Source organism: Sparus aurata, chromosome 5 (assembly GCF_900880675.1).
Source record: "Sparus aurata chromosome 5, fSpaAur1.1, whole genome shotgun sequence".
Classification (NCBI taxonomy): Eukaryota; Metazoa; Chordata; class Actinopteri; order Spariformes; family Sparidae; genus Sparus; species Sparus aurata.
In genome coordinates, this window is record NC_044191.1 from 35,466,755 (window position 1) to 35,491,043 (window position 24,289).

The window sequence follows — 24,289 nt, forward strand, 5'->3', positions numbered from 1 at the left end:
TCTCAAGATCATAGTCGCAACAGCAAAAAGGTAATTCCAGCAGTCGGGTTGCCAGGTTTGGACAGGGCAGGAGGTTTGAGCCGCCTCCGTTTCCTCCGTTTACTGGGTGTGGAGGTCGATGGGTCACGATCAGTATTCTCATATCTAGGATCAACTTGATATGAGAAATGTCAATGAAAATAAGTATAGCGGAGGAGTTTGACCGACAGGTAACGTTAGCTAAGTTAGCAAGCGAGTTAGCTTACCGATCCAGGAGAAAGTTCGCCATTTCCGCGTGTTTTGATGCCGTGGAAATCCTTTACCTGAGTCCATCGAGCGTATGCTTCACCGATATTTACTCTGGTTTTTGCTCTCCTCTGGTCACTCAGCTGCTGGGACAGATAACGCACCGTTCGCTGGGGCTCTGAAGAGCTTGCAGACTCCGCCATGTGACCCAGTGTCAGCCGAGCTGTGCCGAGCATTGCTGAGGTTGCGAAATTGGCAACCTGCAATGCCGGCCGCTATTTGGCTGGTACGATGTAAACAGGAAGTCATTGTCGAACCCGTCAAAATTTCTTAAATTATTTATTTCAGACTAGATATAATTTTTCAAGGAAACGCATTACTTTTAATCTGCGCCCCTCTAAACGCCCCGTGGATGTATTATTTTTGAAAAAATATAGCTTTAATAAGCATATTACATATTCAACCTTTAAACATTTTCTTATAGAATCAAACGTCTGTTGAACTTTTCAACTTCTTTTTGTTTAAAAATCATGAAGAAATTAAACTTTTTAAAGAGAAATCCAACGTTCTCTCTTGTGTGTTTTCTTGGTTAATTCATTTTTTGCAGCGTGTCTGATCCAGGTTCTTGTGTTCAGGGTTGTATTTGGCTCAAGTGAAGCAGAGAGCTGCTGCCCGATGGCATACTGATGGAATCACTGAGGGAAACATTCAAATAAAACATGTAGCACCACTAATCTTTATGTTTTAGCTTTACCAACATATAATGTTACCACAGCCAGCTGCTGCTGCTAACCAGCAATGAGTTACAACATCACAACACACTTTTAAAACAATGAGTGCTAACAAAGCTAGCCTGACAGCTATCAGTGCTAACAAAGCTAGCCTGACAGCTATCAGTGCTAACAAAGGCTACGTTGGTTGTTTACGTTCAATATGATAATATTTTCCAATGTTTTCTTTATTCATCACATGCTGCCTTGTAAGATTGCTTTATTTTGTATATTTTTGTTGTATATATTTCTTTTTACATTGTTGGCAGAATGTAGTGGAGTGGAAGTACAACAGAACAGAAAATGGAAATACTGGAGTAAAATACAGGAACTGCAGCCAAACTTCAGCTAATGAACTCTCATATTAGTTTGACATGTTCTCCGTCAGCTCTGTATGAAACCCTGAATGAAGACGAGGAGAAAAGACTTTGTTCATGTTTGTTTATTCATGATTTAAAGCTTCAGTTTGTTCACACGTCCCGTCAGTAAAGTCTGTTAAAGCACTCTTGTTCAGTGATTTCATGATCAGATTGACTTCATCCACACAATCAGTGTGTTGGAGCAGAATCTCAGCTATGTACAAGCAAATAATGAAGCATCTCCTTATTGATTATGATCATGTGAAGTGAAGTCATCAGGAGCAGCGAGAGCCTCCGTGGCTGAACAGACACAGGAAGGAGCGCCGCCTGAAGAAAGTCCAACATTTACACAACAACAAGAAGGCGGCAAAGTACCGCCCACAATGTTTGATTGACAGGTTGATCTGTGTGCAGTGAAGAAATGCCACAACAACCAGCTCTCAGCAACAATGATGGAAACACAACAAGTCTGAAGGAATGAAACACACAATTTAACCCACTGACCCTGAAATGACTTCAGTCTATTTCAGTTTACTGAACACAGCAGTGGATTCAGACCAAACACAAACTCCAGCATAGAGAGGCTGAGTGAATGTGGTCTGGACTCTGTGGAGGAGAGTCATGGTGTCAGAGACGCTGTAGAAGGACAGAATACCTGCACTGTGATCCAGGTACACTCCAACTCTGGAGGACCGAGGACCTGAGACGGGAGTTTCAACACTGTTGTGATAAAAGTTATAACTGTTTGTGGAACAATATAACATCCAAGATTTGTCATTGTTACCAAATAAACATTCCTCTGAGCTCCCTGCTCTGCTGATATTCTTGTATGCGACTGCTACATCAACTTCCCCTCTCCACTCCACCTCCCAGTAACAACGTCCAGTCAGACTCTCTCTACTCAGGACCTGAAACCAGTTAGTGAATCTGTCTGGGTGACTAGAATAAGACTGTTGTTGACTCACTCTTGTTGCTTTTCTGTTCCCCTCAGATAATAACAGCCATCTGTTTGCTGTGTTTGGATCCAGTGTGATTTCACGTGAATATCTTAAGAAGTCAGCTCTGGTCTCGGGCTCTGGTTGTGGGTTTGACAGTAAAACATCCACTTGAGTCACTGTCAGTGAGATGTTGGTCCATGTCTCTCTCAGGACGTCCTGTAGTTTGTCTCTGAGCTCTGACACAGCTGCTGTCACATCCTCAAAGTACTTGAGAGGACGGATCTTGATGCTGGATGAGTGTGTAGACTCACTGAGTGCTGACAGTGAGGGGTAGTTGTGTAGAAACTGGTTGTGATCCTCTGTGTGTGAGAGCTTCTTCAGCTCAGCGTCTTTCCTCTTCAGCTCAGTGATCTCCTGCTCCAGCTTCTCCTGAAGCTCTTTGACTCGACTCACTTCAGTTTCCTGCTGGGATCTGACCTGCTGCTTCACATCAGAGCGTCTTTCCTCCATGAGACGGATCAGCTGGGTGAAGATCTTCTCACTGTGCTCCACTGCTTTATCAGCAGAGCCATTGATGGCCTCCACCTCCTGTTGAAGCAGCTTCACATCTTCCTCTCTGTCCTGGATTCTCTGCTGGATGTTGTGTCGACTCCCCTCCAGCTCTCTCTGCCTCTCAGTCCTCTCTGCTGCAGCTGACACTGTGTCGTGGCCTTTATGTTCGTCCACAGAGCAGAGATAACAGATACACTGCTGATCAGTACGACAGAACATCTTCATCACCTCATCGTGACGAGAGCAGATGTTCTCCTGGAGCTTCTCTGACGGCTCCACCAGCTTGTGTTTTCCATAGGCAGGGATTTCAATGTGAGGCTGGAGGTGTTTCTCACAGAAAGACAACAGACAGAACAAACAGGACTTGAGAGCTCTCAGTTTCCTCCCAGTGCAGACATCACAGGCCACATCTTCAGGTCCAGCATAGCAGAGATCAGCAGGAGCAGCTTGGAGTCCAGTCTTCTTCAGCTCCTCCACTAAAACTGCTAACATGGTGTTTTTCAGCAGCTCAGGCCTCGGTGTGAAGCTCTTCCTGCACTGAGGGCAGCTGTGGATCCCCTTCTCATCCTCTGTGTCCCAGTGGTCTTTAATACAGTTCTTGCAGTAGCTGTGTCCACAGGGAGTAGTCACCGGATCCTTCAGTAGATCCAAACAGATGGAACAAGAGAAAGTCTCTCGGTCCAGCTGAACTGCTTTCTGCTCCATTTCACCTCTCAGTGTCAACGACCGTCTGAGCTTCACTTCCTGATAACTGAAACTAGTCTGAGCTCTGATCTGAACACGTGTGTTTGTGCAGCGAATGAGGTCTGTCAGCTCAGTTACGCCCATCCACAGACTGTAGATATGAAGGGGAGGGAACAAGGAAATATAGTGACAGAGTGGAGCTGCTGTGTGAGAGGAGGAAGAAGAGGGAGGGCTGATGGAGCTGTGAGTCACTCCAGGACGAGGAGCAGCTCTGTCAATCTGAACTTTGTTGTTTTACTATGTTGAGGTCTCACCTGTAACTCCACCTGGCCTCTCCCTGATGCAGCACACTAATGAAATAACACATGATGCCAGCCTGACATTAACTTTGTACGATGCATTACCTGCTGTACATAAGCAGTCAAACATATGCAGTAAAACATTTAGTATAGCACCATGTCAAATTTACCTGCAGCCCTGAATCTTCCCTATATGAGCTACAACCTGTCCGGGGTTCCTCTGTCACCTGATCAATAAAATAGTGATGCTATGAGCAGTGACACAACACGACTCAAACCTCCAAGGAGATCAGTAGTATTCACTAGGCCTACTTTTAATATTACAACTAGCTCACATGTTAAATTAAATGAACCACCGTGTCCTTATTGAAGTCCACCTGCTGCTGTGACCCTGCCACTCCACCCTGTCTGATAAATCTAATCAATCACCATTAAGAGTGAGAAAACGGTTGGAAACAATGTTTTGTGTCATGGCCTGGGTTGTGTTTGATTTAATCTTTGGTTATGTTTTGTTGTGCACTTTGTTTTTTTCTGCTTGTCTCCACTGTTTCACCTGCAGTGCTGGAGGGTGGCGGAGGCGGAGTTGACCTACTTTCGCAAGTGCAGTGAGGCACACCTGGTTTCTATCTCCAGCTAATCAACCTCACAATAAAAGAAGGCTCTGACTCAACTCCTGTGCCAGATAATTCCGTCTCATTGGTAGAGCCAGTCGTGTGCTCAGAGCCGGCCCTGGGCATAGGCAGTATAGTGAAATGCTATGGGCGCTGTCATCCACGGGGGGCAGTGATGTGCGGGAGGGGGCCAATTGTTGAAAAACGCGCGCTAAAGTGCCCTCCTGGTTGGCAAAACACACTAAACTGCCCCCTTGGCTGGTTAAAACATGATAAACTGCCCTCGTGGGAGCCAAAACGCAGCTAAAGTGCCCTTCTTTCCGCCCCTGCCCTTCAAAAAGTCTGTGCACGCCACTGGCGGGGGGCACCGAAAACAGGGGGAGAAAAAATGTATGGTGATAAAAATTTTAAATATGAGGATATATACAGTATATATACATATATATATGTATATATATATATATATGGCAAGGACTATTATTTAACGGAGAGGCCTTTTTTCTGGTTCCCGGTTCTCTGCACTGTACCTGTCCTCTGTGAGGGGGGTCGAGAGGCGAGCTGCCTGAATCTGACCGGACTGAGACCCCAAGACCAAGAGAGAGATTTACTGATACTGTAGCAGAACCACAAGGTCCAAAAGACTGAAACCATCCGGCACCCAGTGAAGGAAAAGAAGGAAAGAAGAGGAAGACGTGAAGAAGATACAGATACAGTAACGTCAATGTGATGAAGTGAATTAAATTAATAGTTCAATGATCGTTGTTGGAGCAGAGTGTTAGCCTGCTAGCTTACTTCGGACGATAGCAGCATCGTTTAATAATCAATAAATAGCTGAGTCGACGTGTGTTAATGTTACTCCACCTTAAATTCATCAGGAACGTTTGGAAAGTTAACGTTAGACCTGTTCAGGTGTTATTACAGGTGTCTTTCCTGCTTGTATGTCAGTTAAATGCTGTTAGTTTTCCATCCCCTTTGTAATAGTGTAGTTGTAAACCTTTGGTTTATTGTGTCACAGTTTATGTTTGTTAAAGTTACATCAGTGTTAAAGTGCAGTTAGAGTGTATTACTGTTAATACTCCACACCTTAGCTTTCACATATCATTCACAGGTGAAATATAAACACTGCACTTGTATTCTGGTTAGACTGTATTGCTTTTCAATGACAATAAAGTTGAATGAATCTCATCACATTTCCATTATTGGTCTATATTAGTCTTATGTATGGCACACACCAATCTGTTTTTTTATTATTTTTGATTAAAATGTAACATGCAGTGGTCACATATACTCTCTTCTCTCTTCAGATGCATTTAACATATTTCACCACCAGCAGCCCAGTGACACAGCATCAGGTGCTCCTGTCCTCTACCTCAGCACAGCAGAGTGACACAGCATCAGGTGCTCCTGTCCTCTACCTCAGCACAGCAGAGAGACACAGCATCAGGTGCTCCTGTCCTCTACCTCAGCACAGCAGAGAGACACAGCATCAGGTGCTCCTGTCCTCTACCTCAGCACAGCAGAGAGACACAGCATCAGGTGCTCCTGTCCTCTACCTCAGCACAGCAGAGAGACACAGCATCAGGTGCTCCTGTCCTCTACCTCAGCACAGCAGAGTGACACAGCATCAGGTGCTCCTGTCCTCTACCTCAGCACAGCAGAGAGACACAGCATCAGGTGCTCCTGTCCTCTACCTCAGCACAGCAGAGAGACACAGCATCAGGTGCTCCTGTCCTCTACCTCAGCACAGCAGAGAGACACAGCATCAGGTGCTCCTGTCCTCTACCTCAGCACAGCAGAGTGACACAGCATCAGGTGCTCCTGTCCTCTACCTCAGCACAGCAGAGTGACACAGCATCAGGTGCTCCTGTCCTCTACCTCAGCACAGCAGAGTGACACAGCATCAGGTGCTCCTGTCCTCTACCTCAGCACAGCAGAGAGACACAGCATCAGGTGCTCCTGTCCTCTACCTCAGTACAGCAGAGAGACACAGCATCAGGTGCTCCTGTCCTCTACCTCAGCACAGCAGAGTGACACAGCATCAGGTGCTCCTGTCCTCTACCTCAGCACAGCAGAGAGACACAGCATCAGGTGCTCCTGTCCTCTACCTCAGCACAGCAGAGTGACACAGCATCAGGTGCTCCTGTCCTCTACCTCAGCACAGCAGAGTGATACAGCATCAGGTGCTCCTGTCCTCTACCTCAGCACAGCAGAGTGACACAGCATCAGGACTAAAGGCTGACTGGACATCTCTTCTCACTGACAAAGTGAGATGAGAGTTAGTTCACAGAGGACCAGTTCAAATAAAAAGATGGGAGAGTGTCAGCATGACTTTTGTAACAGAGTCTTAGTCAATGCTGAACAAATCAAAAGAAGCTGGCTGATGTACTCAAACAGAAATGATAGCTTGCACTGCTTCTGCTGCCAAATGTTTTCTCCAAAAGACTACAGACTTAATAAAGAAGGACTAAAGGACTGGAACAATGCAAGCCACTTGCTGAAGGTTCATGAGGATAGCCAGGAGCACAATACCCACATGGCTACATGGAAGGAGATGGAGGTCGTTTTGCAAAGCAGCTGACGATAGATAAGTGAGAGACGGCACTCTGAGGCTGAGAGATAATATGTTTGCACAATGTCTTATTTATATTGTATTTTTATCACTTGTTTCTTTCCTCAGTTTTTATTTGGTGTGACTTAAAACAAATAAAATCTTGAATATATATATGCAGTTTCTGTGTGAGTATTTTGACTGCGATGCAAAGAGGGCGCCGGCTAAGATTTTGCCTGGGGCACCAAATTACTCAGGGCGGGACTGGGTATACTGAAAAAAGCATTTGCTACATCTACAACTGAGAAGTACTTGCTTTCATGAGGTACCTGAGACAGAATTGTGTGGGGAAACAGAACCACCAGTGCTCTGGCATGTACAGCGTCATTCACTGCTTTTAAATCTCGGACAAATCAGCAAGTTGTAGGTAGATTTTCCTGTGGAGTCTATTTTACTGGGAAGATAGGAGTACGACATGGTGAGTCTGGACACGGCAGAATAACCAAATAATGGAGTTATCCCTTCAATAAGTTCTGGATTCAGTGGGTATTGAGCTTTACAAGGTCTGTAATCACTAAGACTGACTAAGATGTGACAACCAATGGTGCTGAAGTTTTCATCAATCCTGCATCATATTTGTGTTTTGTCCATAGTTCATTGGGAACATCAGCCAATCATGTACCACCAGCTGACATTAGTGTTGCAATTACAAATTGCCAGTGATCATACCCCTTCTGTATGTATTAATTCCTAACTAGTTTCTGCTCAAACATTGTTCCAAAGTTGGAATGATTTGCCAAAGTGATGGGAATTGATGAAAATATATGTTTATGTTTAACATCTTGCTTTAGAGAAAGCAAGACATTGATAAAACATTGAAGGACAATAGGAGAACTTACCAGAAAATTGTTGGTTTTAATGTAATTTCATTGTTAGTATTCAGATCATCTTCTGCTTCCACAAACCTCAAGAATCAGACAGAACATCTCAGTGAACAACAACCAACTGCATCATCTTTACAGGTTTCTGTGCATCATTGTATGGTGGAATGACATTCATGAGTTCTGTCTTAATCCCATACAAATTTGTATTTGACATCATTCATTTGGTCTTTGTAAACTGCATCAAAGTACTCTGCTTCTGCCACGGTTAGTTGGTTTTTCCAATCTCCGGCAATTCCTGAAACACAACATGCAGGATGATCATCGTGCAACTGAAGAAATGACGTGTGGCTCCATTTTAGGGTACAGCTTACATGAAATTTCATAAAGATAGTGTGTTTGGCTCTATACTTTGCCCCCAATAACAGTGGAAATTAAACGGGACTGTATACTGTATGAATCATCTGTTGAATCTCACCTTTCCTCATAAATTCAGACTTAGACATGTCATCAATTTCAAGAGGAACCAAAGAGAAGTTTGAGCTGTTCGTCTTCATGTTCTTGAAAAGACATCGGTCTGCTATCTTCTCGATCACCTCATCGTCCAAAGGTATCTCCAAGAACTGAGCGATTCTGGACACAGAGTCCTTCAGGTCCTGCAATAAACAGACACACACACACCATGTGTGTATTCTTGTGATGTTGGAATTGTTTAAATATGTTTAGAATCAGAATCAGAATTTCCTTTATTTGTCCCACAAATGGGGAAATTTCTTCAAAGGACAGTAGTATTGTAATAAACAATGATAATAGTAAAAAATAAACAATACAATAAAAAAGTAAGAAATATAAATAGACTCATATATATTGTAAATAAATAATGTTTTACACTGTGTATTTATAAGCAGTGTGGCAGTGTGTTGTTGAATAAATAATAAATCTGGGTATGAAAAATTGTCCAGTTAGTGCAAAAAAAAACAACGGAGAAATGAGTTATTTTATGATATAGTGCACATGTGATGTCTGTTGGGAGCAGTGCTGGTTGTACAGTCTGTCAGCAGCAGGTAGGAAGGACCTGTGATACCTCTCCTTCACACACTCACGGTGTATCAGCCTATCAGTGAATGAGCTGCCCAGTGCTGTGATAGTGACCTGCAGGGGGGGAGACTCCTTCACCAGCAGCCATGACAGCTTATCCATCATCCCACCTCCCATCACCTGCACTGGGTCAAGAGGGCATCCCAGGATGGAGCTGGCCTTCCTCATAATTCCATCCATTCTCTTCCTTCCTGCTTCTGAGATGCTGCTGCTCCAGCAGACTACTCTGTAGAGAATGGCTGATGCCACCACAGAGTTGGAGGAAGTAGTCAGGAGTGCCCCCTGCACTCCAAAGGACCTGAGCGTCTGCTCTGACCTTTCTTATATGTTGCTACAGTGTGATCAGTCCAGCTTATTGTTCAGGTGAACTCCCAGGTACTTGTAAGATATCACCATCTCAATGTCCGTTCCCAGGATGTTGGTACATTGGTTCAGGTGGAAATATATCTCAACAAGTAATGCACTGAAATATACAGACATATACAGCCATGTTTCCATAAAATACCAAGCAAATTTTAAGCAAACTTTTGAAAATTTGCAAAAAATCCAAAAAATCAAAATGTGAATCCAGTGTGTTACCATAAACTGTTTCGAGCGAATGAACTAGCTTCATAAAGCTTCATTTTGTCAGAGCATGACACGGTGTAGGCTACGTGGTGCGTGGATGTGAACAGCTGATCAGTCATGGGAGCTGAATGTTCGCTACGTCACAGTTTATTCAGTGAATCTGTTTCCATTAAACAATTTGTGCATTAACTCTGATTCACAAAAGACCAAATCCACTTCAAGCCAACAAACAAACTTTATGGGGATTTTGCAGTTTTCGTAAAATGTCTCATGTGATATTCTTACAAATGTTTCATGGCAACACGGCTATTGTCCTCAGAGGATAATTTGTAAATTCCTTGACCCCAGAGACCTTTTGTCTTGCACCATCAGCAGGACAACATTTCTGCAGTAGGACCCGAAAACCCAGATGCAGACACTCAGGCAGAACAAGTCAAAGGAAAAGGACTTAACTGTTGGACAAGTGGAGAATCAGAGCTCAACCACAGTCTGATCTTCTGGCCGCTGAGCAGCTCCACTGGATCAATTGTGGTTAACGGCTTTTTTGCTCAAGGGCACCTCAGCAGTGGTAATGAGGGAGGGGCAAGCACTGCCTTCTCCAACCACATTAGTCCTGTCTGTCTGGGGATTTGAACCGCCAACCCTCCAGCCACACGTTGCGTCTCTAACCTCTAGGCTACTGCACACTGTTAAATGTCTCACCATTATCATCTCTTCATAGGAGATGTGCATCATGTGCTCTTTATCCTCAGCATTCAGCCAGCTCTTCACATGATCAAACCATGAGCCATAGGCAACTAGAAGAGAAAGAAAATCACAAACACTCCAATAATCCATCCATCAGTGAAATGCAGTTCAAGTTACTGTCACTTACTTTACTGTGTGTTATGATAAAAAGCACATTTCTTGGAATGAGTTTGAGAACAACCTTTTCCATCGAGGAACTTGTGGAGAAACTCGTTCTGTGGACCTGGGCTGACATGATAGGAGGCCTTCTCATGATAGTGAATGGTAGATGTGAACACATCTTTGGGGTTTCTCATGACATTGATGACCTGGAATGATGTTGTCACATTCATCATTAACATGGCTGTTTGTATGGCACCAAAGGTAGAATGTGCATCAATGAAAAGAATGTTGATGATAATAATCATTGACAAACTTTATGCCAGATTTACCCTTGGCTTCACTTTGAAGAAAGATGGTGGCATCATGTTGTACTGTATATGTGTAGCAATTATTCGTGGAGATGGCCTCTCTTCAAAGTTTGGGTGATCCTCCAGCCAGGGAACACGATCCCAGTTAGGAGACTGGAGACAGGTGGGATCTCCTCCATTGACTATCAGAGGGACAATCTCTTGTGACCATGTGGTACCTGAGAGCAGGACAGGAGAATTTCTTTGACTTATTAGTTTATCATTTCAGCCTCCTGCAGACTTTCAACAGTCCAACAGTGAATAAATCATTCCAAATCAAATTAGAACAAAACAACAAATTAGGTGTTGTGCGCCTTTGTTCGATTCAAGTATTCTGTCTTGTATTCACATTTCATGCTATGAGGGGTCGAGGTGAAGTCTGAACAAGTGAGTCTTGAGTCTGTTTGACAGCATTAAGACACATGTATTTTTTTTAAAAACACACTAGTTCATGTTTAATGGTATTCCATTCATTCACAGGTTTTTAGTGGAGTGCTCATATTGCCTTTAACTCCTCCCATTAAATACACCTTCAGTTAGAAATGCACGAGTGTTGGTTAAATACTCATGAAGGGTAATGTGAAATAACACTACATTAAGACATGTATTTTAAAAAACAAACACACATTGTAGTTCATGTTTAACGGTATTCCCAAATCCTGAAATACACAAACATTTGGAAAACAGTTCAAATACGTACCTGACTTGGGATATGTTGAGATGATGATATCATCTGGCCGAAAAGAAAACTCCTCAAAGTATTTGGAAATCTGTGGAAATTCTTTGAGGAGATAGATTCCCTTGTACACAGTGTATAACTCTGCTTCAGTCATAGTTCAGAGAGAACATCTAGCAGATTCCCTGTAGTTAGTATCAGACCGGTGCAGGCAGCAGTGGAGCTTTATTCACTGTATTGTCTTTGGGTGTCGGCTCTCTGTCACTTTACTGGTAGAACATGTATGACAGGTTAACCCTCCACATTCTGTATACGCCCGTTGTCCTCTGGTTAAAAAATGACCCACCCTCACTAAAGAAATAAAGCGAAGTGATAGAAAGTCACAATTAGCCTGGACACTAAATGATCTTTTTTATTTAGAGTGTTTTGTCTGTAACAACAGCACTTGTATACTGCATTATTCATTTCAGCAGCTATTTTAGTCTTAACCTGTAGACATAAAAGCGTCATTAGTTCTGTCAGATTTTAGTGAACTTAGTCCTTCATAGTTTCAGTCTAGATTTAACATTTCAGTCAAGATTTAGTCAACAACAAATCATACGTGATTTACACACATTTCTCATGTTTTACTTGAACAACAGGTAACTATATGAAAAAGACATTTATTTGTGCGACCCAAACGTTTACTTGTTCATGACAAGTTATAACTGAAAGGCCCTGCATGTTTATTCACAAGCTTTGAAGCCAACAAACTACTGTTAGCTAAGACATTAACCCTGGCAATGTTAGCCTGCAGCATAACAGTTTTCTTTCTGTGCACTCTCTCTTTAAGATTTTACTATTTACAATACCGGTATTGTAAATATTAAAATTATAGGTTGAATTTCTTCTAGTGCCCATTCACACTTGCAGAATGTAGATGAACACAGGCCCCGTCGGTTTATACTGACTTTTAAATTGACTTTTCATGTCAAAAGGATATTGAATGATTTTGTCTGCATGTACTATATATGAAGGTTTATATTTGAAGGCACGTGTCCGCGTCTCAGTCTCGACTTCCAAATGTCTTGGCCTAGTCTTGGTCTCGGTACTCTCTGGTCTCGGTAATGTGTTGGTCACGGTTGGTGTGGTCTTGACTACAACACAACCGTATTGTCTTTACATTTAGGTTATATATGGTGTCTGTCACTCTACTGGTAAAACACATATGTCAGGTTAACCCTCCTGTTGTCTTCACATTCTGCTCTGTCTTGTCCTCCAGGTCAAAAATGACACACCCTCACTAAAGATCTAAGATAAAGGTAAGTGCTTAAAATAAAGCAAAGTGATGGATAGTCACAATAGCGTGGATGCTGAATTTTCTTTTTTATTTAGAGTGTTTTGTCTGTAACAGTGGTGCTTATATACTGCATTATTCATTTTGGCAGCTATTTTAGTCTTAACCTGTAGACGTAAAAGCTTCATTAGTTCTGCACATTTTACTGATCTTAGTCCTTCATAGTTTTAGTCTAGATGTTTTAGTCAAGTTTTAGTCAACAACAAGTCATACGTGATGCGTATTTACGCTCATTTCTCATGTTTTACTTGAACAACAGGTAACTATATGAAAAAGAAATGTATTTGTGCGACCCAAACGTTTACTTGTTCATGACAAGTTATAACTGAAAGGCCCTGCATGTTTATTCACAAGCTTTGAAGCCAACAAACTACTGTTAGCTAAGACATTAACCCTGGCAATGTTAGCCTGCAGCATAACAGTTTTCTTTCTGTGCACTCTCTCTTTAAGATTTTAATATTTACGATGCATTTCCATTTACCTGCTGCTTTTCCTTTTCCTATCAGCTATTTGATTTGCTTAGTCATTTAGATTCTCATTTTAGCCTTTCTGTGACACTTTGGTCCTTGAACCAGTAAAACGAGGTAAAACATTGCAAATCAGCTGATGTATAAGCTCTCTGATTATTATCTGAAGACGTATGACATGCCTGGATTTGCATCTAAAATAAGCACACTTCCACCAACTGAGCCAGCTAACTTTTGGTTTAGTGCCTGCTCACTGGGATCCCCATCCCCGTCCTGACAGACACACTTTTTGTCTGCCAGGACGGCGGCGCGCCGGAGGTGCTACTGCTAACGTGAGTTGTCCAAAAACCTTCTTTTTAGTAAACTCTGCGTACACAAACAATGTTCTCAATGCTCGTGTTCATGTGTAGAGACCCTGGTGATACTACCAGCAAAGTTTCACGTTGTGTCGAGCCTTCTTACTGTTTTAAAAATAGCGATTTTGATGCTAACGTTAAAGTGCCCCTGCACTCAGGGCCGTAGCCAGCTATGAGGTCACCGAGGTCCGGACCTCAGTAAAAATTTCTGAGAGGAAAAAACAGAAGAAGCCCCGAACAGCATCATGTTAAACATATTAACACACCGGACAGCTTTTATTTTGAAACTGCACGCAGGAAGTTACCTGATGTTCCGGTGGAAATCGCGGGACATTTTCAGATGACAGGAGGAAGATAACGATACTGCCAGGTGAGGTCTGCAGGTCTATTTTTAGAACGGTAATTGAATGAATCGGAGCAAAGATGCAACTTAGTGGTAAGAGGCAGCATCAATCCAAGTTATCATTTGCATGGATTAAAGTTCTCCGTCGCTATGACAGATTTCCGTCATTCAAACTTCACAGAGGCGACTTATGAGATTGATGTAGATCAGAGGAGAACCTGTGGCTGATCTTTGACAGATTGTCACACTCTACAGCCAATGGTATCGTTAACAGCGTGTGCGTGCCTGACCAATGACAGTGTAGTGACCAGTGGTGGACAGTAACGGAGTAAATTTACTTGAGTACTGTACTTAAGTACATATCCAGAGGATTTGTACTTTACTTGAGTATTAGATTTCTTTGGTACTTATTACTCTTACTTGAATACATTTCCAAGACAAATATTTTTACTTTTACTCGAGTTAATTTCTAGGAAGGCTGAAAAGTACTCGTGACTTTCAGGTCTGCTCTTTTTTTTTTTTTTTTTTTCTAAAATACTATTGGACACAAGCTGTGTTTGTCAAAGAAGGAAACCTATCACAGTGCACGCTCTCCACTGGGATCTACGTAAAAGCTGAAATACGTCATCCCTCCCCATAAGGATACCACCAAAGTAGCCACGCTCTCGACTGCGTTTGTCAACACAAAACCGCGATAATGGCTGCATCAGATGTAGTTTGTTGTAAAGCAGTGATTCTCAACCAGTGGTCTGGGGACAACATTGGTCTCTGAGGGGGTTCCAGTTCCCAACTTAGCTAAATGATAGAGAGTCAGTTGGACGGTGCAGGTTCATTTGGTTACAGTTTTAATGATTGTTAATAAAAATCTGCATCTGCAACATCTGCTGTCCTCCTGTGATCCCATTCATTGTATCTGTTTTTATAGGTGTTTCTGCAGGCTTTATATAACATTGTGGTTCTAAAAGCAAGCACATCAGTGCAGGTGGTTTCAAAGAGTTCATTCTCAGAAACAAGAGTTAAAAGCTCCTTAAATTCATTTAGAAAAAATTATAGTAATTAATTGATGTGAAAAATAAGAAATGTACTCTTACTCTTACTTAAAGTAAATTAAAAGCATGTACTTTTGGATACTTAAGTACTTTTAAAAGCAAGTACTTTTTTACTCTTACTCGAGTAACATGTCGACTGAGCTACTTTTACTTGTAACGGAGTAAATTTTGACCAGTAGTATTTGTACTCTTACTCAAGTACTGGGGTCGAGTACTCTGTCCATCTCTGGTAGTGACCCACACAGGGCGGGATCTAAACACAGAGCAGCGCTAAAGTTTAGCTGCTTAGCTAGCAAGGACTCGTCGCGCTGCTACTTTACCAATTAGTTTTTGAGTTTAGTCAACACATGAGAATTCGTCTGACATGGAGAGTCTCCTGTTGTGTGCTACATGTGTGAAATAACAACTATAGTCTGGACTTTGTCTGCAGTGTATCTGTGTAAACGGCTTTAGCGTCTCCCCCCTCTGGCACCGTCAGTTACCATGGTTACAGGAACGCCCTGAAACTTTATAATGATCAATAAGAAGCTTTTGGTTAGTTTGACAGATAACTTGCCATCAGACTGACAAGAATGCAAAACTTGCTGTTTGTATGATGTATTTTTCTGTTAAACGATAAGAGGCTCACTTTAAACAATATTATTAATACCAATAACAAGTGATGATAATGATGATGAGAAGAAGAAGAAGCAGAAAGTACTGAAAAGTTCTGTAGATGGTTGATCATTTGAAAGAGTAAAAACTTGGCAAAAAAAATGGCACAGTTTGATTTTATAGATGAAAATTACACGGAAGAGACAAAAAACAATTTAAGTGTGAAAATAACACATGATGCCAGCCTGACATTAAGTTTGTACGATGCATTACCTGCTGTACATAAGCAGTCAAACATATGCAGTAAAACATTTAGTATAGCACCATGTCAAATTTACCTGTAGCCCTGAATCTTCCCTATATGAGCTACAACCTGTCCGGGGTTCCTCTGTCACCTGATCAATAAAATAGTGATGCTATGAGCAGTGACACAGCACGACTCAAACCTCCAAGGAGATCAGTAGTATTCATTAGGCCGAGGGGGGACTATTTTCCTCAGGTGACTTACACTTTGTTTGGTGAAATAGCTTCTAATATCTTCCACCTTTCTTTTCTTACCCGACATCCTCAGACATGTGTTGCATGAGAACAGTGTCGACCTCCTCTCATCAACTCTGCAAAGTCTGCAAGTGAAACACCTTCAACAGCCTGCAGGAGGAGGAGGAGCCTACAGGGAGCTCAGCCAATCAGAACACAGACCTGTCTCAAAGACGTATTTGGGAGGCGGTGCTGAAGTGGGAAAGGATTTAACCCTTTGTGTGCCGCATGAGGCACATTTATTTCCCTTCATCCTTAATATTGGTGTGGACACGTCCATACGCAATTCTACACCTATGACTCTGCCAGAAGTAACGGAAGATCAAAATAATCATTTAATTAAGTCAATAACAGAGACAGAATTGTATGATATTATAAAAAAGACAAAAAAAATGAGAAATGTCCAGGAAGTGATGGATCCACAAATGAGTTGTACAAAGTATTTCAAGCTTTATTAGGACCTCTGCTATGTAAAACCTTTAACTGGCTCTGGAGAACAGACAATATGCAGATACTTGGAATTCTGCTGTTATCACATTAATTCATAAAGAAGGTAAAGAACTAACAGATTGTGCCTCATATCGCCCAATATCTTTATTAAATGTAGATCATAAATCACTCACTTCAGTTCTTGCAACATGACTTAAATCCATTATTCCTAACATTATAAATCCTGATCAGTCAGGTTTTGTCCCCAATAGAACTCTGGGGGATAAACGTCAGAAGAACCTTGAATATAATAGAAAACTCTTTAAAGACAAAACAACAAATGATTATCTTAACGCTAGACGCAGAAAAAGCATTTGGTCTTTTATATTTGAGGTGTGTCAAATATGTAAATTTAATGATGCATTTATCAGCTGGTTAAAAATGATATTTAATAGAACTAAGACATGAATACGAGTAAATGGTATAATATCAGATTCTTTCAGTATTTTTCGGGGAACAAGGCAGGGAGACCCTCTCTCCCCACTGATTTATATTTTGGCCATGGAACCATTTGCAGAGAGAATGAGACAAAACTGTAAAATACAAGGACTGTTATTGGGACAAGAAGAGCACAAATTAGCAATATATATGTGGATGATTTGATCCTCTACCTAACTAATATATCACAATCCCTGGAGGTAGTTATGGAGGAAATAACACAATACAGTGCAACGTCTGACTATAAACTAAATATGGGTAAATCAGAAGCAATGATAGTTGGGCAGTCAATATCACAAACTATCAGATCTACATATAACCTAAAATGGCAACACAATAAATGGAGATACTGCGGGGTGACAATTTGACTTTAATCAGCTTCATCAATATAATTTTGGGGCTTTGGAGAGTCAAATTAAACAAGACTTACAAAAATGGAAACTGATCCCACCAACAATAACAGAGAGAATTGAGATTATGGAAACAAACATTTTACCAAGATTTTTATTCCTCTTTCAAAATTTGCCAATTTACATACCGATAAAAAACTGTTAAAATGATTTATACACTTATTTGTGGAGAAAGAAAACCTCGTATGAAACTTAAGAAGCTAAAAACAGCCAAACTACACGGAGGACTCGCTCTCCCAAATTTAATGAATTATTACTACGCTGCTCTAGTCAAACCGCTCACCGTCTGGTTATGTAACTCCTCAGTAGCAAAGTGGAAAGAAATTGAAATTCAACAAATGGGTAAATATTGGAATATGTATATATCTGCTAAAATAACTATCAATGACACCCGAAAAACTGAGAACACATGTACAAGAAACACAATAATGGCCTGAGTAAAAGTTACAAAACCAAAGGATATTCAAAAGGATCTGATATTTATGAGACAGATTGTGATGGACAGAGAATTTAAACCAACTTTGAATGACAAAACTTTTAAAAACTGTTTAAGTAAAGGCTTGACTGATATAATCAGATAGTTACAGATAAAGGAATAGAGACTTTAGAGAACTTATCAAAACTATATAACCTACCGAAATCAGACTTTTATGAATATTTACAAGTGAGAAGTTTCCTTGTGGAAGAAATATGACAACATAAAACAGTGAAGGACAAACACCCTTTAATAACTTGTATATTAAACATATCAGTAAAGTCTGTTAAAGCACTCTTGTTCAGTGATTTCATGATCAGATTCACTTCATCCACACAATCAGTGTGTTGGAGCAGAATCTCAGCTATGTACAAGCAAATAATGAAGCATCTCCTTATTGATTATGATCATGTGAAGTGAAGTCATCAGGAGCAGCGAGAGCCTCCGTGGCTGAACAGACACAGGAAGGAGCGCCGCCTGAAGAAAGTCCAACATTTACACAACAACAAGAAGGCGGCAAAGTACCGCCCACAATGTTTGATTGACAGGTTGATCTGTGTGCAGTGAAGAAATGCCACAACAATCAGCTCTCAGCAACAATGATGGAAACACAACAAGTCTGAAGGAATGAAACACACAATTTAACCCACTGACCCTGAAATGACTTCAGTCTATTTGAGTTTACTGAACTCAGCAGAGTCATAAACCCAAACTCCAGCATAGAGAGGCTGAGTGAATGTGGTCTGGACTCTGTGGAGGAGAGTCATGGTGTCAGAGACGCTGTAGAAGGACAGAATACCTGCACTGTGATCCAGGTACACTCCAACTCTGGAGGACTGAGGACCTGAGACGGGAGTTTGGACTTTGTTGTGAAAAAAGTTATAACTGATTGTGGAACAATCTAACATCCAAGATTTGTCATTGTATCCAAATCCACTTTCATCTGAGAGCCCTGCTCTGCTGATATTCTTGTATGCGACTGCTACATAAACTACTCCTCTCCTCTCCACCTCCCAGTAACAACGTCCAGTCAGACTCTCTCTACTCAGGACCTGATACCAGTCAGTGAATCTGTCTGGGTGACTAGAATAAGACTGTTGTTGACTCGTGTATGTTGCTTTTCTGTTCCCTTTAGATAATAACAGATATGTGTTTGCTGTGTTTGGATCCAGTGTGATTTCACGTGAATATCTTAAGAAGTCAGCTCTGGTCTCGGGCTCTGGTTGTGGGTTTGACAGTAAAACATCCACTTGAGTCACTGTCAGTGAGATGTTGGTCCATGTCTCTCTCAGGACGTCCTGTAGTTTGTCTCTGAGCTCTGACACAGCTGCTGTCACATCCTCAAAGTACTTGAGAGGACGGATCTTGATGCTGGATGAGTGTGTAGACTCACTGAGTGCTGACAGTGAGGGGTAGTTGTGTAGAAACTGGTTGTGATCCTCTGTGTGTGAGAGCTTCTTCAGCTCAGCGTCTTTCCTCTTCAGCTCAGTGATCTCCTGCTCCAGCTTCTCCTGAAGCTCTTTGACTCGACTCACTTCAGTTTCCTGCTGGGATCTGACCTGCTGCTTCACATCAGAGCGTCTTTCCTCCATGAGACGGATCAGCTGGGTGAAGATCTTCTCACTGTGCTCCACTGCTTTATCAGCAGAGCCATTGATGGCCTCCACCTCCTGTTGAAGCAGCTTCACATCTTCCTCTCTGTCCTGGATTCTCTGCTGGATGTTGTGTCGACTCCCCTCCAGCTCTCTCTGCCTCTCAGTCCTCTCTGCTGCAGCTGACACTGTGTCGTGGCCTTTATGTTCGTCCACAGGGCAGAGATAACAGATACACTGCTGATCAGTACGACAGAACATCTTCATCACCTCATCGTGACGAGAGCAGATGTTCTCCTGGAGCTTCTCTGACGGCTCCACCAGCTTGTGTTTCTTGAATTGAGCCACAGTATAATGAGGCTGGAGGTGTTTCTCACAGAAAGAAACCAAACAGACCAAACAGGACTTGACAGCTCTCAGTTTCCTCCCAGTGCAGACATCACAGGCCACATCTTCAGGTCCAGCATAGCAGAGATCAGCAGGAGCAGCTTGGAGTCCAGTCTTCTTCAGCTCCTCCACTAAAACTGCTAACATGGTGTTTTTCAGCAGCTCAGGCCTCGGTGTGAAGCTCTTCCTGCACTGAGGGCAGCTGTGGATCCCCTTCTCATCCTCTGTGTCCCAGTGGTCTTTAATACAGTTCTTGCAGTAGCTGTGTCCACAGGGAGTAGCCACCGGATCCTTCAGTAGATCCAAACAGATGGAACAAGAGAAAGTCTCTCGGTCCAGCTGAACTGCTTTCTGCTCCATTTCACCTCTCAGTGTCAACGACCGTCTGAGCTTCACTTCCTGATAACTGAAACTAGTCTGAGCTCTGATCTGAACACGTGTGTTTGTGCAGCGAATGAGGTCTGTCAGCTCAGTTACGCCCATCCACAGACTGTAGATATGAAGGGGAGGGAACAAGGAAATATAGTGACAGAGTGGAGCTGCTGTGTGAGAGGAGGAAGAAGAGGGAGGGCTGATGGAGCTGTGAGTCACTCCAGGACGAGGAGCAGCTCTGTCAATCTGAACTTTGTTCCCTCTTTTACAACAGAGCCTCAGTTAAAACCTGCTCCACACTTGAAAACATCAAAGTTTGTAGTTGTAAAATGTTTCTTGGCTCCTCAGGCTTTGCTGATATTTCAGATAAACAGCTGACTGACAGTTGGGAGTGATCTACGGAAGCCCTAAAGGGCCATGCATTCATTCATTTTATGTCCTCTGTTGTCCCGTGATAACGAGTTCATTTCTTTTGTTACATACATGAACATGAGCTCTTCCAGTTCCTCAGTATCAGCCTCGCTGCAGTGATGAGGCCTGCAGTTATTAGTGCATGCTGTCCTTTGTTGACTCCTTGTGGCAAAAGTGTGCTTTCTCCCAGGAGACAGAACAGTGGAGACTCCTGTATCCAGTGTCCCAACCAATCTCCCAGTTTCCTTAATACTTCTTTCCAGAAAGGTAACACCACAGGACATTCCCAAAAGGCCCGAACACTTCCAACACCTTGTGTCTTCTACTAAGCCCGTTCTAAAAAGCTTCACAGGAGTGTAGTAATATCTATGTGTGATTCTGTAATGAGTAAATCTGCTTCTAATATCTCTAGTGGCCCAACCAACCCTGGAAACTATATGATGCCATTTCTCTTTACTTATTTCACATTCTAAATCTCTTTGCCATATTAATGTAAGATTCTCTGTATTCACACTTTGTAATTCTATTATATTTTTGTATAATATTGAAGCTCTATGCATTGTACTTGGCAGATCAACATATTAGATTCCTCTATACTTCTGTTAAGTGGGAACACACTTCACACGCTGCTCCTTAGTTGTAGATATTTCCATAATTCACCCCTTCCCTCCAAAAGAAATTGATCTACCAGCTCCTGATATGACTTATATAGATCATCAATCACACATATACCATTCCTCTGCCAAGGATCCCAACAAAATGAGTGTTTACCCATCACGATACGTGGGTTATCCCATATGGAAGAATGTTCCTGCTTGTATTGTGATTTCCCATCAACCTTTTGCACCTCAGACCACTGAGAGTTCTTCAGAATGGATTTTTTCCCCTCAACCACTTTAATCTGAGAAAGAGCCTGTTTGGTTCTGGAGGGAGCCACCATGTCCATTTCCATCTTTATCCAATCCAGCTGAGAATCGTAGTTAGCCCAGTGCCTCACCAGCTTAGACAATTAGAAAGATACATTATATATTTCTACATTTTCCTGAGTAGTACCTACTGTACAAATTCAACATCTGTGTATTCACTCTATCAAACAAGATGACGAGCAGAAAAACGTCTGAGCTCACCAAGATTTAATATCTTAGATTTTGGAGAGATGAGATGAAATATCTTGTTTTAAAGTCATTCAGTAATTTATATCTTTGAATCTATTTTATTAAAATGATCTTTTGTTTTTCTATTAGTCAGGAAATGTTTACATGTTGCAGTTTTTAGATGAAGCAAAACTTAACAACATCATCACCCAGAGGAAAGTTTTACTGCTCACTGCTCAGGAGCTCAATGAAAGTTCTCATCTCAGTCTCGTCGTCGTCTTTTTTGGTCTCAAACATTTCTCATTTGTTTCTCCTAAAATTCCTTAGGAGCAATTGGTGAGACTTGAGACTTCATCACTTAAACCTTACTCCTTTCCAGCACTGGGGAGACAATCTTGCACTGATATCTCTCCTCAGACAGCTTAACAGCCATTCACACCGGGGCTCACCTGGACGTAGGTCCACATGTACCAAAACAATCGTTTTTCCTCCGGCATCGTTTCAAGAGTATTTGTGTCCAGATGAATCCACTGAAAACTCAAAACGCTGTAGTTCATATTCCAGCCTATAGGTGGTGATTGAAATTCACCAAAAACGAAGAAGAAGAGACGGAGCATGTGCATTAAGCTTGCGCGCTGTAAACAAACAGACAGTAGACGGAGAAACCGAGCACAACAAGAAGAAGACAAAAATGGCTACTGCAACGAAACCAGATTCGTTTGTGTGGACCGTTAATGAGGTCGAACTGCTGCTGCGACTCACACTCGACTACAAGGAGAGTAAGTTGCAGAAAACACCAACACAAGCATGAAGTACGCCGTTGTTGTTGTTGTCATGAGACGTCGCGGGGTTCAGAGGTCGAAGGCTAGAGGTCGAGGGGTGGGTTGATGGCGTCATCGTTGCGAAAAGTTTGCGGGTTCGCTGTCCACACAAAAACGTGAGGGCTGCGTTTTCTGATTTTTTCCAACCTGAGACCTAGTTTCAAAAAAGTGCGTTTTCAGGATCTGTGCAGACGATCGGCCAAAACGATGCAATACATGTGCGTTTACACTAAAGAGTGTTTCTGTGTGGACGGCCTCTGAGTCCACACGTACCAAAACAATCTTTTTTCCCTCCGTCTTCCTCTGCATCATTTCAAGAATATTTGCGTCCAGTAGGATCCACTGAAAACGACATATTCCAGGCCTAAAGGTGGCGCTCGAAATTCACCAAAAAACTGAGATGAAGAGACTGAGCATGCGCATAAAGCTTGCACGCTGTATACAAAGGTTGCGTCTGAAATTTCATACTATACACTACATACTCAACATGTGTGCTATCGTTCAACATACTTTTGAGTGTATAACATTAGTGTGCATCTTTTCCGTGTAGTATGTTCATAAATGAATCTGCGGAGGCCAGGCTGGGTGGAATGATGGGGCAATCTTTATTGAAACAGATCTCAAGCCTGCATCCGAACCAGGCGGCCGCTACCTGGTGTTCTCAAATCTATAACAAAGTTCTGCCCAATGCTTGCCCTCTGCTCTATCAGAATCCTATCGAGCCTTCGATCTCGGAGATCTACCAAGTACCACCCCCTTCTCTGCTTCTGCAAGCCTTTTTTAAAGTCTATTCACTCGCCCCTTCCTACCTCTAATTGGTCACTTTGGTGGATTGAGGGTCTATCTATCCAATAGTAGACAGAGAAGTTGACCTGCCTCCTTCTTCTGTACATTATCTAACTCTGCTGAGGTCACTCCTTGGCGCTTGCAGCCTAAAGTGGACAGGATTGTCTCTCCATGCTTATATGGAAATGTATACATTAAGTCAGCTCTAAACAACTGGCACGAGAGATAAATTCAGTGTTAGTGCTCCATACGGGCCTGTCCTCCAGCTAAACCTTAACACACACACAGAGCTGACTACTGTCTACATGGCCCCTGAACATGTAAACAACACACAGCCACATTTCTTACCTCACAGTAAGGGAAAACAAACTATTAAAGCTTAGCTCTGAATGTGTAACTGTGCAGACACCTCACTAGAGCAAGGAAACCAGAATCTTTTGTGTGGACTGTTAATGAGGTCGAACTGCTGCTGCGACTCACACTCGACTACAAGACAAGTAAGTTGCAAGAAACACAAACACAAGCAGTAATCATTGTTGTTGTTGTTGTTGTTGTCATGAGACATCACAGGGTTCAGAGGTCGAAGGCTAGAGGTCGAGGGGTGGGGCGATGGCGTCATCGTTTCGTAAAGTATGCAGATTCGCCGTCCATACAAAAATGCCAGGGCGGCGTTTTCAGATTTTTCCATCCTGAGACCTGGTTTCAAAAAAGTGCCTTCATAGGATCCATGTGGACGATCGGCCAGAACGATACGAAACATTGGCGTTTACACTAAAGAGCGTTTTTGTATGGACGACCTCTTAACAACACACATGAAGGCCGATTGGACCAACGACCCACACGTGTCCTTAACAACAGTATAAGGACACTCACACACATAGTTTAGAACCTGCAGCTCTCCACCAGTAAGTTAAAACTCAAGAAGCCT

General features: G+C 42.3%; 3 protein-coding genes across 4 annotated transcripts; all 3 read right to left on the bottom strand.

Annotated features, from left to right (window-relative positions):
- Nucleotides 1–1,771: 1,771 nt before the first annotated feature.
- LOC115581349 (tripartite motif-containing protein 16-like) lies at nt 1,772–3,549 on the bottom strand. Its single transcript, XM_030416374.1, has one exon. It carries the CDS (start codon nt 3,547–3,549, stop codon nt 1,876–1,878), a length of 1,674 nt encoding a protein of 557 aa, XP_030272234.1. The 3' UTR covers nt 1,772–1,875.
- Nucleotides 3,550–7,885: 4,336 nt separating this feature from the next.
- LOC115581374 (sulfotransferase 2B1-like) lies at nt 7,886–11,602 on the bottom strand. Of its 2 annotated transcripts, XM_030416412.1 has the most exons (7): nt 11,429–11,602; nt 10,711–10,907; nt 10,461–10,587; nt 10,235–10,329; nt 8,395–8,523; nt 8,346–8,350; nt 7,886–8,165 (listed from the first exon to the last, which is right to left on the bottom strand). In XM_030416412.1, the coding sequence occupies exons 1-7, from the start codon at nt 11,559–11,561 to the stop codon at nt 8,111–8,113; spliced, it is 741 nt and encodes a 246-aa protein (XP_030272272.1). In that variant the 5' UTR covers nt 11,562–11,602; the 3' UTR covers nt 7,886–8,110. The 2 variants fall into 2 exon arrangements, with proteins under 2 accessions (XP_030272272.1, XP_030272271.1); XM_030416411.1 differs by having other exon boundaries at nt 8,346–8,523.
- A 5,763-nt stretch (nt 11,603–17,365) lies between these two features.
- Nucleotides 17,366–20,237, bottom strand: LOC115581354 (tripartite motif-containing protein 16-like). The gene has a single exon (XM_030416379.1). The coding sequence runs from the start codon at nt 20,235–20,237 to the stop codon at nt 18,570–18,572; it is 1,668 nt and encodes a 555-aa protein (XP_030272239.1). The 3' UTR covers nt 17,366–18,569.
- Between the last annotated feature and the right edge of the window lie 4,052 nt (nt 20,238–24,289).